Consider the following 17,596-nt stretch of genomic DNA (forward strand, 5'->3'; position numbering starts at 1 on the left):
ATTGGAAGAATCAATATTGTGAAAATAACTATAGTACTCAAAGCAATCTACAGATTCAGTGCAATCCCTATCTAACTACCAATGGCATTCTTCACAAAATTAGAACACAAAATTTTACAATTTGCATGGAAACACAAAAGACCCCGGATAGCCAAATCAGTCTTGAGAAAGAAAAACGGAGCTGGAGTAATCAGGCTCCCAGACTTCAGACTATATACTACAAAGCTACAGTAATCAAGACAGTATGGTACTGGCACAAAAACAGAAATATAGATCAATGGTACAGGTTAGAAAGCCCAGAGATAAACCCACACACATATGGTCATGTAATTTATGACAAAGGAGGCAAGAACTTACAATGGAGAAAAGACAGCCTTTTCAATAAGTGGTGCTGGGAAAACTGGACAGCTACACGTAAAAGAATGAAATTAGAACACTCCCTAACACCATACACAAAAATAAACTCAATGGATAAAAGACCTAAATGTAAGACCAGACACCATAAAACTCTTAAGAGGAAAACACAGGAAAAACACTCTTTGACATAAATCACAGCAAGTTCTTTTTTGACCCACCGCCAACAGTAATGAAAATAAAAACAGAAATAAACAAAGGGGACTTAATTAAACGTAAAAGCTTTTGCACAGCAAAGGAAACCATAAACAAGACGAAAAGACAACCCTCAAAAGGAGAGAAAATATTTGCAAATGAAGCAATGGAGAAAGAATTAATCTCCAAAATATATAAACAGCTCATGGAGCTCAATATCAAAAAAACAAACAACCCAATTAAAAAATGGGCAGAAGACCTAAACAGACATTTCACCAAAGAAGACATACAGATGGCCAAGAGGCACATGAAAAGATGCTCAATAGTACTAATTATTAAAGAAATGCAAATCAAAACTACAATGAGGTATCACCTCACACCAGTCAAATGGCCATCATCAAAAAAGCTACAAACAATAAATGCTGGAGAGGGTGTGGAGAAAAGAGAACCCTTTTGCACTGTTGGTTGGAATGTAAATTGATACAGTCACTATGGAGAACAGTATGGAGGTCCCTTAAAAATCTAAAAATAGAAGTACCATATGACCCAGCAATCTCACTACTGGGCATACACCCTGAGAAAACCATAATTCAAAAGGACATATGTACCCAAATGTTCACTGCAGCACTATTTACAATAGCCAGGACATGGAAACAACCTAAATGTCCAATGACAAATGAATGGATAATGAAGATGTGGTACATATATACAATGGAATATTACTCAGCCATGAAAAGGAACAAGTGTGGTGTGAACACAGCCCTGAGTATGCACACAGCCCTATCAGACACATGGCCTTCTAGATTCTTAGGAGTCTGATAGGGACTGCCATAGCACTTATGCACATCTCATTCCCCAGTTGTTTCTGGAAGCTTTTGGTTAGTTTGTTGTTTTCTCTACTGTTGTCCACCACTTCAGGCAGCCATAAGTTAATTAATTACCTTTAATTTTTTTCAACAAGTGCTTCTGAGGAAAGGCTTTTCACTCTAAATCCAGACAAATAAAGACAACTTTGTAACTGGGGACTTGTACTGAAGGACCAGACAGGCCAAATAATGAAAATTTTCTGGGAATGAGGCTTTGAAGAAGCTTCAGCCCCATTCTGCCCTGTCTGGAGACTGCTAACTTATTGGTTTTCATTGGGAATAAGACTATTGGGGAACTGGAAAGGGTTAAATGAGAAAGGGTGAATTAAAACACCACAAAGTTCACTGTTCTCATGAAGATTTAGCCAGTTTTCTTTTGAATACATGCTTCCTGAGATGTTACAAGCTTTTGGTTAATTTCCTGGGTTTTTAAAATAATTAATTCTAATTCTGCGAAAAATGCCATTGGTAATATGATAGGGATTTGCACTGAATCTGTGGATTGCTTTGGGTAGTATAGCCATTTTCACATATTGATTTTTCCTATCCAAGAACATGGCAAATCTCTCCATCTGTTTGTGTTGTCTTTGATTTCTTTCATCAGTATCTTTAGTTTTCTGAGTACAGGTCATTTTCCTCTCTAGGTAGGTTTATTCCTAGGTAGTTTATTCTTTTTGTTGCAATGGCAAATGGAACTGTTTCCTTAATTTCTCTTTCTGATTTTTCATTGTTAGTGTATAGGAATGCAAGAGATTGTATCCTGCAACTTTACCAAATTCACTGATGAGCTCTACTAGTTTTGTGGTGGCATCTTTACGATTTTCTATGTACAGTATCATGCCATCTACAAACAGTGACAGTTTTACTTCTTCTTTTCCAATTTGGATTCCTTTTATTTCTTTTTCTTCTCTGCCATGACTAGGACTTCCAAAACTGTGCTGAATAACAGTGGTGAGAGTGGACATCCTTGTCTTATTCCTGATCTTAGAGGAAATGCTTTCAGTTTTTCACCATTGAGAATGATGCTTGCTACAGGTTTGTCACATATGGCCTTTATTATGTTGAGGTAGGTTCCCTCTATGCCCACTTTCTGGAGAGTTTTTGTCATAAATGGGTGTTGAGTATTGTCAAAAGCTTTTTCTGCATCTATTGAGATGATCATATGGGGGTTTTTTTTTTTGTTTTTTTTGTTTGTTTGCTTTTGCAGTACGCGGGCCTCTCACTGTTGTGGCCTCTCCTGTTGCGGAACACAGGCTCTGGACGCACAGGCTCAGTGGCCATGGCTCATGGGCCCAGCCGCTCTGCGGCATGTGGGATCTTCCCGGACCGGGGCACGAACCCATGTCCCCTGCATCGGCAGGCGGACTCTCAACCACTGTGCCACCAGGGAAGCCCGATCATATGGTTTTTTATTCTTCAATTTGTTAGTGTGGTGTGTCTCGCCGATTGATTTGCGTATATTGAAGAGTACTTGCGTCCCTGGGATAAATCCCACTTGATAATGATGTATGATCCTTTTAATATGTTGTTGGATTCTGTTTGCTAGTACTTTGTTGAGGATTTTTGTGTCTATGTTCATCAGTGATATTCGTCTGTAATTTTCTTTTTTTCCTATCAAATTACCAATGGCATTTTTCACAGAATTAGAACAAAAAATTTTTACAATTTGTATGGAAACACAAAAGACTCTGAATAGCCAAAGCAATCTTAAGAAAGAAAAATGGAGCTGGAGGAATCAGGCTCCCTGACTTCAGGCTATACTGCAAAGCTACAGTCAAGACACTATAGTTGATGGCACAAAAGAAGAAATATAGATCAATGGAACAGGATAGAAAGCCCAGAGATAAATCCACACACCTATGGTAACCTAATCTATGACAAATGAGGCAAGAATATAGAATGGAGAAAAGACAATCTCTTCAATAAGTGGTGCTGGGAAAACTGGAGAGCTACATGTAAAATAATGAAATTAGAACACTCCCTAACACCATACACAAAAATAAACTCAAAATGGATTAAAGACCTAAATGTAAGGCTAGACACTATAAAGCTCCTAGAGGAAAACATAGGCAGAACACCCTTTGATGTAAATCACAGCAAGATCTTTTTTGACCCACTGCCTAGAGTAATGAAAATAAAAACAAAAATAAATGGGACCTAATGAAACTTAAAAGCTTTTGCACAGCAAAGGGAACCATAAACAAGATGATAAGACAACGCTCAGAATGGGAGAAAATAGTTGCAAATGAAGCAACTGACAAGGGATTAATCTCCAAAATATACAAACAGCTCATGCAGCTCAGTATTAAAAAAAACAAACAACCCAATTAAAAAATGGGCAGAAGACCTAAATAGACATTTCTCCAAAGAAGACATACAGATGGCCAACAAACACATGAAAAGATGCTCAACATCACTAATTATTAGAGAAATACAAATCAAAAGTACAATGAGATATCACCTCACACCAGTCAGAATGGCCATCCCCCCAAAATCTACAAACAATAAATGCTGGAGAGGCTGTGGAGAAAAGGGAACCCTCCAACACTGTTGGTGGGAATGTAAATTGGTACAGCCACTATGGAGAACAGTATGGAGGTTCCTTAAAAAACTAAAAATAGGGCTTCCCTGGTGGCGCAGTGCTTGAGAGTCCGCCTGCCGGTGCAGGGGACACGGGTTCGTGCCCCGGTCTGGGAGGATCCCACGTGCCGCGGAGCGGCTGGGCCCGTGGGCCATGGCCGCGGGGCCTGCGCGTCTGGAGCCCGTGTTCCGCAGCAGGAGAGGCCACAACAGTGAGAGGCCCGCATACCGCAAAAAAAAAAAAAAAAAAAAAAACTAAAAATAGAACTACCATATGACCCAACAATCCCACTCCTGGGCATATACCCAGAGAAAACAATAATTCAAAAAATACATGCACCCCAATGTTCACTGCAGCAATATTTACAATAGCCAGGATATGGAAGCAACCTAAATATCCATCAACAGAGGAATGGATAAAGAAGATGTGGTACATATATACAATGGAATATTACTCAGCCATAAAAAGGAACGAAATTGGGTCATGTGTAGAGACGTGGATGGACCCAGAGGCTGTCATACAGAGTGAATTAAGTCAGAATAACAAATACCATATATTAATGCATATATGTGGAATCTGGAAAAATGGTATAGATGAACTTATCTGCAAAGCAGAAATAGAGACACAGACATAGAGAACAAACATATGGATACCAAGGGGGGGAAGGGAGGTGGGAGGGATTGGGAGATTGGGATTGACATATATACACTACTATGTATAAAACAGATAACTACTGATGAGAACAGATTGTATAGCACAGGGAACTCTACTCAGTGCTCTGTGTTGACCTAAATGGGAAGGAAATCCAAGGAAGAGGGGATACACATATATGTGTGGCCGATTCACTTTGCTGTACAGCAGAAACTTACACAACATTGTAAAGCAACTATACTCCAACAAAAGATTTTTAAAAATTAATTCTGATAAATTTTGCCAGTTTCGTCACTGACTTCATGGAGTGAAGAATTTTCAGAGGTTTAAACTGTTATTTTTGCTGATGTCATTGTGGCAAAATGACTTCGGAATTCTACCTTGCATTACTCTCTGAAATTTGTTATGTTTCTATCCTAGGAGCTTACCATTTTACTCTTAGTTATGTCATAGTTCAAGAGTGTTCACAGCAGCACTGATCAAAAGAGCAAAAACCTGGAAACAACCATACTGTCCAACAGAAGAATGAATAAACAAATTATGATGTACAAGGAAAATGAATAAATCACAGCTATGTAAATAGGATAAATCCTCATAACATGATTTTAAGTTGAGGGAGAGAAATCTGAGGAATAACACATTCAATAAGATTCTATTTTTTATAAAGATCTATAACATATGGTTAACACTATTAAAGGGAAAGGAATAATTTAAAAAATACAACAGATTAATAATTACTCCTGGGTCAAAAGATAGGAATGAGATAACTACTGAAAGAACTTTAATACTGTTAGCACAGTACTATTTCTTTAGTTGGATGAAGGGCTCACATCCAACCATATTATTATGATTTGTAAGTTATTAATGTAACTCTTTATTTTTTTGTATGTATTAAATGTTTTAGAGTAATAAAAAGGGAAGAATCTAGACTATTTAAAAAAGATAGCTTTAACCCCTTTTTTCTTACATATTTGTGCTACCTCTACAAGAAATTCCTTATAAAGTGTTGAAAGAGAAGAGAGGATTGTGACACTTACAGGCTTTGCCATTTATTAAACTGTGTGCAGGATCTTAAAAAGTTACTTGATGTCTCTGAGCTGGTATCCTATTGGTGGTACTTACTTTTGGTGGACATTGTGAGAATAATGACAAATTACATGTACACTGTCCAACCTATAGTAGATACTTAATGAATGGCAGGTATTATTAGCAACATGATGTCACAATATCCATTCAAACAGTAAAGTAATCCATACATTTTTCAGATAATCAGATGGGAATTTTCTTGACAAAAATTTCCAGACAACTAAAGCGATTTTTACTTTTTTATGAAATACAGCATTGCCAAAATAGCATCAAAGGGCATTCTTACAGTAAAACTAGATAACTGTTGAATCATTTTTTTCCCAGATATATTGAAGCATAACTGAAATAAAAATTATATACTTTAAGGTGTACAACATATGTGACACCATTTTTTGAATGAAATATTGAATATTTATAACTTGAAAAATGCTCATCTTTTAAAGATATTTCTATTTCTAGACATACTTCCTTAAATGACCTTTAGAACAATAAAACCATTTTGAGATAACTATTCTTCCAATTATAGTTTCCAATACAACAAACATGTCAGCATTTCTAGAATAGTTATGTTCCCTAGTTCTAGATTCTGAGAAATAGCCAACTTGGGTATTTGTAGGTTTGAGAAATTTCCACTTGCATGGGTTTTTTAAAATATCTTATTAAAAACCTGGAAAACTTGAAAGTCCCCATAATTTCCACTGAACTCCACTGAGCATGTCCGTGCTGTGCAAAAAAATACACCCACTTACTGCTGTAGTTTGCTGCACAGGCTCAGTTTAAGCATCAACATGAGACCCACTCCCTGTGCCTGGATTATACCTCTAATTCCTTTAGCCCATTAGTATCTGCAGGTGAAGAAAGGACAGAACCTGTCAAATGTTAGAGGAACAATCATGATCAAGCTCAGTATCAAGGAAAAACTCCAGGTAATGAAATTTGCCTTTGGCATTTTCCTTGTTTGGGCGCCCTTCTTATCTCCTAGGTCCCCATCCCCTACGAGTTTGGTCACCTCCCTCCAGCTATCTCGAACCTCTCAGTTCAGCACCCCATACAGGCCCACCATATTTGAAATAAAGCTCTTAATTCTTCTCTAATTTCCAAGCAAAATGAGTGCAGACTCACAAAATGCAGTCTTTCAATATGTCAAAGTTGTTTCAAGTTATAGATTTACTGGGAGAAAGAGGCAGAACATGTGAGAATGTAGATGTGAGAATGTAGATGCAGAAAATGATAAACAAAACACTGAAGTTTTCTTTGTTCACATCTCTTATCAGAGGATAACTTACCAGTGTCCTCAAATAAGCTTCCCTATTTTCTTCCTAGATCTGAATGAAGTGACTCCACAGCCAAGAGTGTTAATGCTCCTGGCCAGAAGGTGTACCTGCCCAGTCATACTGGAGTCTGGAACAGGTAGACACTGAGTAACATTTTTGGTTAGCTAGAGGTCCTTGAACATGGCTATCTACCACAATTCTTGGCTATCTACAGTGGCATTCCCATAGGCCTCATCAAATTATTAGCAACAAAATGATTCAGTCTCTTGGTCTGTCAGCACTAGTCCGTTTGTTATGGTCCTACCTGTCTTGGACTTTTACTTTGGGCTAACAATCAGAAAGATAAACCAGCTACACTGCCTGGAATATTCAGCAAAGGAAGGTGAAATCAGTTGTGGAATATCTACTATTTGGTATGTCATGGTGTATATAACTGATAACCAGATCCACTTCTCATTTGCAAATAGCTCAGAATGTCAAAACCAGGTACAACCTTCAACATTATCAATTCTACCCTACTGATTTTGTGGAATGAGATACTGAGGCCCAGAGATAATAAGTGATCTCCCACAAGTGACACAGCATTTAAGTGGCAGAGCCTGAATCAATGTTTCTTGATTTTTATGCTGGCTCCTTTTCCCTATTCTTCTCTTTTTAAATCATACTTGCTGATTTCTCAACCAAGGGGAGGAAAAGCATTTGTATGAATCCTTGATCTTAACATAAACAGCCAATGCTAGTTAGTACAGCTGGTAGTCAGCATGTCCATACTATATATTGTTGACACTCTGTTTGTAATTGGCTATTTTAAATGACTACCTCCTAAAAAATATAATTAGGTTTTTGTTCAACACTCTTTACACATACATTTGGCAATTTTGTACTCTGTGAGGTTAATAGCAATGATGATTTTGAGTGTAATATGTGGGCATTCTACTTGAGAAGGTCTCAGAATTACTGATTAAACTTCAACAAAATCAAAACAATTAGAAACTGTGAAATGCTAACAATCATTTTTGGTTTTTATTAAGTGGGTCTGTGCCAGTATAATCTTTTAAAAATTATAATATTGTGGCCTGGCTGTTGTCTGTCATTTGAATTCTTTTGAAAATAAGACTCTCAAATACTTCTTTTAAAATGTCAATTGATTCTAGTGCTACAAGTGACATATTCAAACAGGAAGAATTATTCCTCAAGTGCTACTGGGAGACAGACAAAACCTCTCCATAAGGCTGATTCCTTTCTTCTTTCCAATAGCTCGTTATCAAAGGTAAAGACTGAGTATTAAGCACCACATTAATGGCCTAAGAAATTTCCTGAGATGAGCAATTAATATACTAATGCTGATCATGTCAACTTAACATGAGACGCATATATACATATATATATATATATATTTTTAATATAGCCCACCTTATCATAATGCTATTTCTGTAGGTTTCGACTTAAAGAGTTAGAGCAAAGACTTCTGGGGCAGACAATGCGTTGTAAAGTGCACATTCCTACCCTGCATTTTTAATCACAAGTGAAATAGTCAGGTGTAACTGAATAAAAATTCATTAGGCATAAAGAAAAATAATACTAATTAGATTTTATTTTAGATGAACTCACAGTGCCTATATTGTTGGTTACAATATATTTCCCCTAAGCCCCATAATTGCTAAAAATACCAAATCAATCACTGCCCAGATTTCATTATGAAGTGTGTGAACCAGTGCATTAAAAAGCTATGTTAGCACCAACAAAGTTTATTGGGGCAACTGCATTCAAGATGCACATGGTATACCTTTAAATAGCACTGTTAAAATACCAAATAAAATGTCAACGTCTGTCAGGTCTCTGGCTTTTATAAATTGTTTAGACTGGGAAACGTTGGGGTTTGGACATTGTTCTTTTCACATGATGTAGAAAAGAAGAGACCGTAAAAAGAAAAGAACAATAAAGCGTAGTTCATTTCTGAAGTTCTTTCATGGAAAAACATACTCTGGATCATTACCCTTCTAGTCAACAATTTCCTTCTTCCTCCCAATCCTTCCCATCTGATATTTACCTTTCTCCCCACCCCCACCCCCTTCTCTCTGGGTGGTATTCTGAGCTTATACACAGTACTCAGTAATCATATGTTTTATGTCGCTTCAAAAGAGAATCCCAGGAGGGCATGACTGGTATGTATATACTGGGTATTTTTAACCTGGACCATAGCTTTACTCACCATTTCTATGCTCTTAAAAATACAACAGAGTGCCGTAACCGCAGAGTTTCCCCAAGGAGAGGAAGGCCCTGGGAGCACGATCAGCTACTACCTACCTACACACTAGTTATTATCACACCTTAGTGGCCATCTCTTTGCCCTCTTCCCTCCGCCCTTTTCCTTTTATTACCACACCACACTCCCCACAATTCCCAAACAACAACATCTCTGTTTCAGCGTCTTCTCTGGATTTCCCACACTTAATGCAATCCAGACCTCACCTTCAGCTCTCCTGAGGCCACTTTGGAAGCCAGCTCGATGACACAGCCAACAGCCATGCGTGCAGCACCGGACGAGTGCAGCTCATTCCAAATGGTGTCACTGTCCACCTGAGCAAACAGTGAGCAGAGCCCGCAGAAAAGAGAGGGAGAGAAAGAGAAGGAGAAGGAGTAGATGAAAGAGGGAGGGGGGGAGGAAGGGAGTTCAGGAGAGGGGAGAGAGAGAGAAAGCAAATTTGTGAGGAAGGGCTGGCACAGTAACAGTCTATGTACAATAACATTAGTCTTCCGTCCTGGCCAGCTGAATAGGCCTTCTGCACACGGCTTTGCTTATACTTTTTCTCTACACTGACTTCTCCAATGGAAACACATTCCTGCCATGCCTCACTGCCATTCCCTGTTTAGATTTCTCATTACAAACAGCATTACATAGGCCAGATCTGGCGTAGCTACAGGCTTGCTAGAAACCAGGCCCCAGTAGTAGATAGAGTAAAAGCTAAGAGCACTTAGCTATACATAAAAATCGGATTTGCAAGTGCTAGAGGGGGAAAATTCAAATACCTTTCTGGCTGCAGGTTTACGTGGAGCCAAAAACAATTATTAGGCAGGTAGCAGTAGCAGTCAGTGAGTGGGAAGGAGCAACCGCAGTTCAGGTTCTCCAACTAAATGGAGGGAGTGTGTGGTCCTCACACTTAGAATATTCTCAATACTCAACTGCAAGGAGAGATTTGACTTTCAAAGTAGAAGCTTAACATTTAGTACAGTTTGGCAGCTAGTCTTAGAGCAAACTAGTATTATTAAAATTAGATAGGCCATTAAAATATATGGTTGCTCCTATACTAGAGAACATTATTATCCAAACAAAGCATGAACCAATATTTTGGATTTACCTTTATAAAATGCTGTTTACTCTTTTTTGTGCACTCATTAAGAGAACATTTACAACAAGGACAAGAAAAGTGCAGTAGTAGTGGTTTATAATTGTCATATATGTTACATATTTTTAATGTATAAATATGTCATAATATAAAAAAATAACAGTATCAAGCTGTAGAAGTCTTATTTTAGGACACAGTTGGAGCACTGGGAAATGCAATAAAAAAATTTGTGACTGTGCAAATATCAAGACTTCTCAAATGGCTCAAAGAAGGGAACTCTGACACAAAATACAGAATTTTTTTAAAAAGAAGAACTAAAGTGAAGAGGCCTAATGACAGGGAACAAACACAATAAATAATAACTCATTCACAATGCACTAAGCAGTTTCCTAAGCATTTTCACATGCTTTTTCTCATGAGAGCCTTAACAACTTAAATTCTGTTAAGAACAATGAGTAAATACATAATAAATGAGAACACTAAATAAATAAATAGAATATTAAGATTCTCCCAACAACAGCAAAGTGTTAAAGAGAGAAGATTCTGTAATTAAACTGCCCAGGTGAAATTATGACTTCACCACTAAAAGGTGAATGACAATGGGCAATCAATTAAGTAACAACTCTGTGCTTTGACTCTCTTACCAATGAAATAGCAGCTTTTTAAAGTGCCATCTGCATATGAGGTTGGGGAGGATTAAATGAGTACGTGATATGCAACTGTTAGCTACTACTATTTCAGCTATTACACTCATTTTTGTAATGCCTAACACATAGTTGAGGCCTAATAAGTGGTTATTGAATGAACATATTGTGGCTTAGAGAGGCTACCCAGCAGGTCTGAGGACCCTCACACAGAGCTCTGACCCTGACAACACATGCCTTTCTACCATACTACTGAAATAACACTTACTTTCTAAGAACATTCAGCCCATGTCATAGTCAACACCATCATGGTCAACACTATCAACTAAAAAGCAAAGGAATCATCAAATGAACCCTAGAACCTAATCATTTGCCCTCTAAATTGAAACTTTTATTTTTTTTACTAAACCACTGTAAGTAAGTAGTTATTTGAGCTTCATGAGGATACAGCCTTCAGGAAAATGGTTGTTCAAGCTAAAAAATAAAAACCAACATTTACATTGTGTTGGATACTTTTAAACCAATTTTCAACCATTACATAGCTACAGGTACCGTAGAAAGTCCTCATTCTTCAGATTTAAAATTATTGGGGGGGGGCAAGCAAACATAAAACAAATCAATAAACCCCAAAAGAAAACTAGAAGCTGGTTCTTTGAGAAGAAAAACAAAATTGATAAACCATTAGACAGACTCATCAAGAAAAGGAGGGAGAGGGCTTCCCTGGTGGCGCAGTGGTTGAGAGTCTGCCTGCCGATGCAGGGGACACGGGTTCGTGCCCCGGTCCGGGAAGATCCCACATGCCACGGAGCGGCTGGGCCCGTGAGCCATGGCCGCTGAGCCTGCCCATCCGGAGCCTGTGCTCCGCAATGGGAGAGGCCACAACAGTGAGAGGCCCGCGTACAGCAAAAAAAAAAAAAAAAAAAGAAAAAAAAAAAAAAAAAGAAAAGGAGGGAGAGAACTCAAATCAATAAAATTAGAAATGAAAACGGAGAAGTTACAACTGACATCACAGAAATACAAAGCATCATAAGACACTACTACAAACAACTATACACCAATAAAATGGACAACCTAGAAGAAATGCACAAATTCTTAGAAAGGTACAACCTTCCAAGACTGAACCAGGAAGAAATAGACAATATGAAAAGACCAATCACGAGTACTGAAATTGAAACTATGATTTTAAAACTTCCAACAAACAGAAGTCCAGGACCAGCTGACTTCACAGGAGAATTCTATCAAACATTTAGAGAAGAGTTAACACCTATCCTCCTGACACTCTTCCAAAAAAACTGCAGGGGAAAGAACACTGCCAACCTCATTCTATGAGGCCACCATCACCCGGATATCAAAACCATACAAAGATATCACACAAAAAAACTACAGGCCAATATCTCTGATGAAGAAAGACGTAAAAATCCTCAACAAATTACTAGCAAACAGAATCCAACAACACATTAAAAGGATAATAAACCATGATCAAGTGGGATTTATTGCAGGGATGCAAGGATTCTTCCATATATGCAAATCAATCAATGTGATACACCACATTAACAAACTGAAGAATAAAAACAATATGGTCATCTCAACAGATGCAAAAAAAGCTTTTGACAAAATTCAACACCCATTTATGATAAAAACTCTCCAGAAAGTGGGATTAGAGGGAACCTACCTCAACATAATAAAGGCCATATATGACAAACCCACAGCAAATAACATTCTCAACAGTGAAAAACTGAAAGCATTTCCTCTAAGACCAGGAATGAGACAAGGATGTCCACCCTCACCACTATTATTCAACATAGATTTGGAAGTCCTAGCTATGGCACAGAGAAGGAGAAATAAAAGGAATTCAAATTGGAAAAGAAGAAGTAAAACTGTCACTGTTTGCAAATGACATGATACTATACATAGAAAATCCTAAAGATGTTACCAGAAAACTACTTGAGCTCATCAATGAATTTGGTAAAGCTGCAGGATACAAAACTAATACACAAAAATCTCTTGCATTCCTACACACTGACAATGAAAGATCAGAAAGAGAAAACAAGGAAACAATCTCAGTTACCATTACATCAAAGAGAATAAAATACCTAGGAATAAACCTATCTAAGGAGAAAGAAGATCTGTACTCAGTAAACTATAAGACACTGATGAAAGAAATAAAGATGACACAGACAGATGGAAAGATATACCATATTCTTGGATTAGAAGAATCAATATTGTCAAAATGACTAAACTACTCAAAGCAATCTACAGATTCAATGTAATCCCTATCAAATTACCAATGGCATTTTCCCCAGAATTGGAAGAAAAAATTTTACAATGTGTATGGAAACACAAAAGACCCTGAAAGGCTAAAGCAATCTTGAGAAAGAAAAATGGAGCTGGAGGCATCAGGCTCCCTGACTTCAGGCTATACTACAAAGCTATGGTCATCAAAACAGTTTGGTACTGGCACAAAACAGAAATACAGAAGAGTGGAACAGGATAGAAAGCCCAGAGATAAACCCACACACCTATGGTCACCTAATCTATGACAAAGGAGGCAAGAATATACAATAGAGAAAAGACAATCTCTTCAGTAAGTGGTGCTGGGAAAACTGGACAGTGACATGTAAAAGAATGAAATGAGAACACTCCCTAACACCATATACAAAAATAAACTAAAAATGGATTAATAACCTAAATGTAAGGCCAGACACTATAATACTCTTAAAGGAAAACATAGGCAGAACAGTGTTTCACGTAAATTTCAGCAAGATCTTTTTTGATCCACCCCCAGAAGTAATGAAAATAAAAATAAACAAATGGGATCTAAAAACTTAAAAACTTTTGCACAGCAAAGTAAACCATAAACAAAACAAAAAGATAGCCCTCAGAATGGAAGAAAATATTTGCAAATAAAGTGATGGACAAGGGATTAATCTCCAAAATATACAAGCAGCTCATGCAGCTCAATATCAAAAAAAAAAAAAACCCAATCAAAAAATGGGTGTAAGATCTAAATAGACATTTCTCCAAAGAAGACAGATGGCCAAGAGGCACATAAAATGATGCTCAACATCACTAATTATTGGAGAAATGCAAATCAAAACTACAGTGAGGTATCACCTCACACCGATCAGAAAAAGAAATAAAAGGAATCTAAATTGGAGAAAAAGAAGTAAAGCTGTCACTGTTTGCAGATGACATGATACTATACATAGAGAATCCTAAAGATGCTACCAGAAAACTACTAGAGTTAATCAATGAATTTGGTAAACTAGAAGGAAACAAAATTCATGCACAGAAATCTCTTGCATTCCTATACACAAATGATGAAAAATCTGAAAGAGAACTTAAGGAAACACTCCCATTTACCACTGCAACAAAAAGAATTAAATACCTAGGAATAAACCTACCTAAGGAGACAAAAGACGTGTATGCAGAAAATTAAAAGACACTGATGAAAGAAATTAAGAATGATACAAACAGATGGAGAGATATACCATGTTCTTGGATTGGAAGAATCAACATTGTGAAAATGACTCTACTATCCAAAGCAATCTACAGATTCAATGCAATCCCTATCAAACTACCAATGGCATTTTTCACAGAACTACAACAAAAAACTTCACAATTTGTATGGAAACACAAAAGACCCCGAATAGCCAAAGCAATCTTGAGAAAGGAAAACAGAGCTAGAGGAATCAGGCTCCCGGACTTCAGACTATACTACAAAGCTACAATAATCAAGATAGTATGGTACTGGCACAAAAAGAGAAATATAGATCAATGGAACAGGACTGAAATAAACCCAGAGATAAACCCACGCAAATATGGTCACCTTATCTTTGATAAAGGAGGCAAGAATATACCTTGGAGAAAAGACAGCCTCTTCAATAAGTGGTGCTGGGAAAACTGGACAGGTACATGTAAAAGAATGAATTAGGACACTCCCTAACACCATACACAAAAAAACCCCTCAAAATGAATTAAAGACCTAAATGTAAGGCCAGACGCCATAAAACTCTTAGAGGAAAACACAGGCAGAACACTTAGCAAGAAGATCCTTTTTGACCCACTGCTAGAGAAATTGAAATGAAAACAAAAATAAACAAATGGGACCTAATGAAACTTAAAAGCTTTTGCACAGCAAAGGAAAACATAAAGAAGATGAAAAAAACCCCTCAGAATGGGAGAAAATATTTGCAAATGAAGCAACTGGCAAGGGATTAATCTCCAAAATTAACAAGGCAGCTCATGCAGCTGAGTATCAAAAAAAACAAACAACCCAATCCAAAAATGGGCAGAAGAACGAAACAGACATTTCTCCAAAGAAGATATACTGATTGCCAACAAACACATGAAAGGATGCTCAACATCACTGATCATTAGAGAAATGCAAATCAAAACTACAAGGAGGTATCACCTCACACCAGTCAGAATGGCCATCATCGGAAATCTAGAAACAATAAATGCTGGAGAGGGTGTGGAGAAAAGGGAACCCTCTTGCACTGTTGGTGGGAATGTAAATTGATACAGCCACTATGGAGAACAGTATGGAGGTTCCTTAAAAAACTAAAAATAGAACTACCATACGACCCAGCAATCTCACTACTGGGCATATACCCTGAGAAAACCATAATTGAAAAAGAGTCACGTACCACAATGTTCACTGCAGCTCTATTTACAATAGCCAGGACATGGTAGCAACCTAAGTGTCCATAAACATATGAATGGATAAAGAAGATGTGGCACATATATACAATGGAATATTACTCAGCCATAAAAAGAAATGAAATTGAGTTATCTGTGGTGAGGTGGATGGACCTAGAGTCTGTCATACAGAGTGAAGTAAGTCAGAAAGAGAAAAACAAATACCGTATGCTAACACATATATATGGAATCTAACAAAAAAGAAAATGGTTCTGAAGAACCTAGGGGCAGGACAGAAATAAAGACGAAGACGTAGAGAATGGACTTGAGGACATGGGGAGGGGGAAGGGTAAGGTGGGAAGAAGTGAGAGAGTGGCATGGACATATATACACTACCAAATGTAAAACAGATAGCTAGTGGGAAGAAGCCGCATAGCACAGGGAGATTAGCTCAGTGCTTTGTGATGACCTAGAGGGGTGGGACGGGGAGGGTGGGAGGGAGGCTCAAGAGGGAGGGGATATATGTATACATATAGCTGATTCACTTTGTTGTACAGAAGAAACTAACACAACATTGTAAAGCAATTATAATACAATAAAGATGTAAAAAATAATAATAATAAGGATATGGTTATTAATTAGTGCCAGGCACACAGATGCTCAATGGATGCTTGAAGTTCTGACCACATCCAAAATTTAGGCTTATCCCTAAACAGGTTCTATTTAGGAATCTATGGGATTTATCATTCATTTATTTGCTTGTATTTAAACATAAAAAACATTTCTCTAAATACTACTTTAACCTATATTTTATGTACATTTAACTTATAACTAAGTAGTAATAGTGGTAAGTTTTGTAGATATAATCTATTCATAAATGAGTAATTGTATTTAATTCTGAATGTATGAACAAGGTTGTCTTAGCTTGAGCTGCCACAACAAAATACATACACTGGGTGGCTTAAACAACAGAAATTTATTTCTTACAGTTCTAGAGGCTAGAAATCCAACATAAAGGTGCCAGCCAATCTAATGTCTGGTTTATTTCTCTTCCCAGCTTGCAGATGGTTGCCTTCTCACTATGTCCTGACATGGCCTTTCTTCAGTGAGTACACATGGAGAGAGACTGATCTCTCTCTTCTTCTTCTTAGGATGCCACCAACCCTACTGAATTAGAAACCCACCCTTACGACCTCATTTAACCTTAATTGCCTCCTAAAAGCCCTATCAAATTCAATCACGTAACAGTTAGGGCTTCAACATATTCATTTTGGGGGAACACAATTCAGCCTATAGCAAGGTTACACCCCCAAAGCTTGTTTATAAGTCAATTTATAAGCATATTTCCCTACGACATTGTGTTCCAAGTCGTGTTTCAGGGACATCAGCCGCCAAAATCAGCTACCAAAACCTATCCACATGTATTTGGCATATTATAGTTTAATAAGAGTTCCAATGGTAAAAAAGGATGCATGACTCATGAACTCTCCCTACATAATCCCTGCCATTAGAAGTGATGTCCAAATCCACTTCTTGCCATTCTCAATGGCAAAAAGTTATTTCTTCTCCCCCTATGTCCCTCTTGTTGGTTGGAGAGATTGCCAAAAACCTTTCCCTATGTTTGTGATACTGTCAAGAAGATCTCCTTCATATGAGAGCTGATTTCAACTGTGCAAGGCTTCCTGACAGTAGGAAAAAACTCTAGTTAAGAAAGGATGGTTGACTCCATCAAATGATGGTGGTTCCTGGCATGGAATGGGATATTGAGTGGCTGGACAGGAAAGGAAAAGAACAAGAAAAACTCACCTCAGGTGGATATACATAAACAGGATTAAGGAGCTGCACTGGCAATACAATAATGGTGGAAGTAGAGACCAGAAGGGGTTAGAACTGTAAGAAGACAGGTGCTCTAGCATTTGGAAGTTGAAGGTAGAGCTATTAGAAAAGTGGCATAGAT

The 17,596-nt window shown here is 37.6% G+C and overlaps 1 protein-coding gene across 4 annotated transcripts in view; it reads right to left on the reverse strand.

Moving 5' to 3' along the window:
• HDAC9 (histone deacetylase 9) overlaps nt 1-17,596 on the reverse strand; it is a gene marked incomplete at its 3' end in the record, with an annotated part of 568,944 nt that overhangs the window by 241,508 nt on the left and 309,840 nt on the right. For all 4 annotated transcript variants that reach the window (XM_079710903.1, XM_079710910.1, XM_079710909.1 and 1 more), the window contains one exon: nt 9,480-9,587. In XM_079710903.1, the coding sequence (XP_079567029.1) occupies nt 9,480-9,587 (108 nt within the window). The remainder of the gene's footprint in view (nt 1-9,479; nt 9,588-17,596) is intronic.

Source organism: Hyperoodon ampullatus (genome assembly GCF_949752795.1).
Source record: "Hyperoodon ampullatus genome assembly, chromosome: 9".
NCBI lineage: Eukaryota > Metazoa > Chordata > Mammalia > Artiodactyla > Ziphiidae > Hyperoodon > Hyperoodon ampullatus.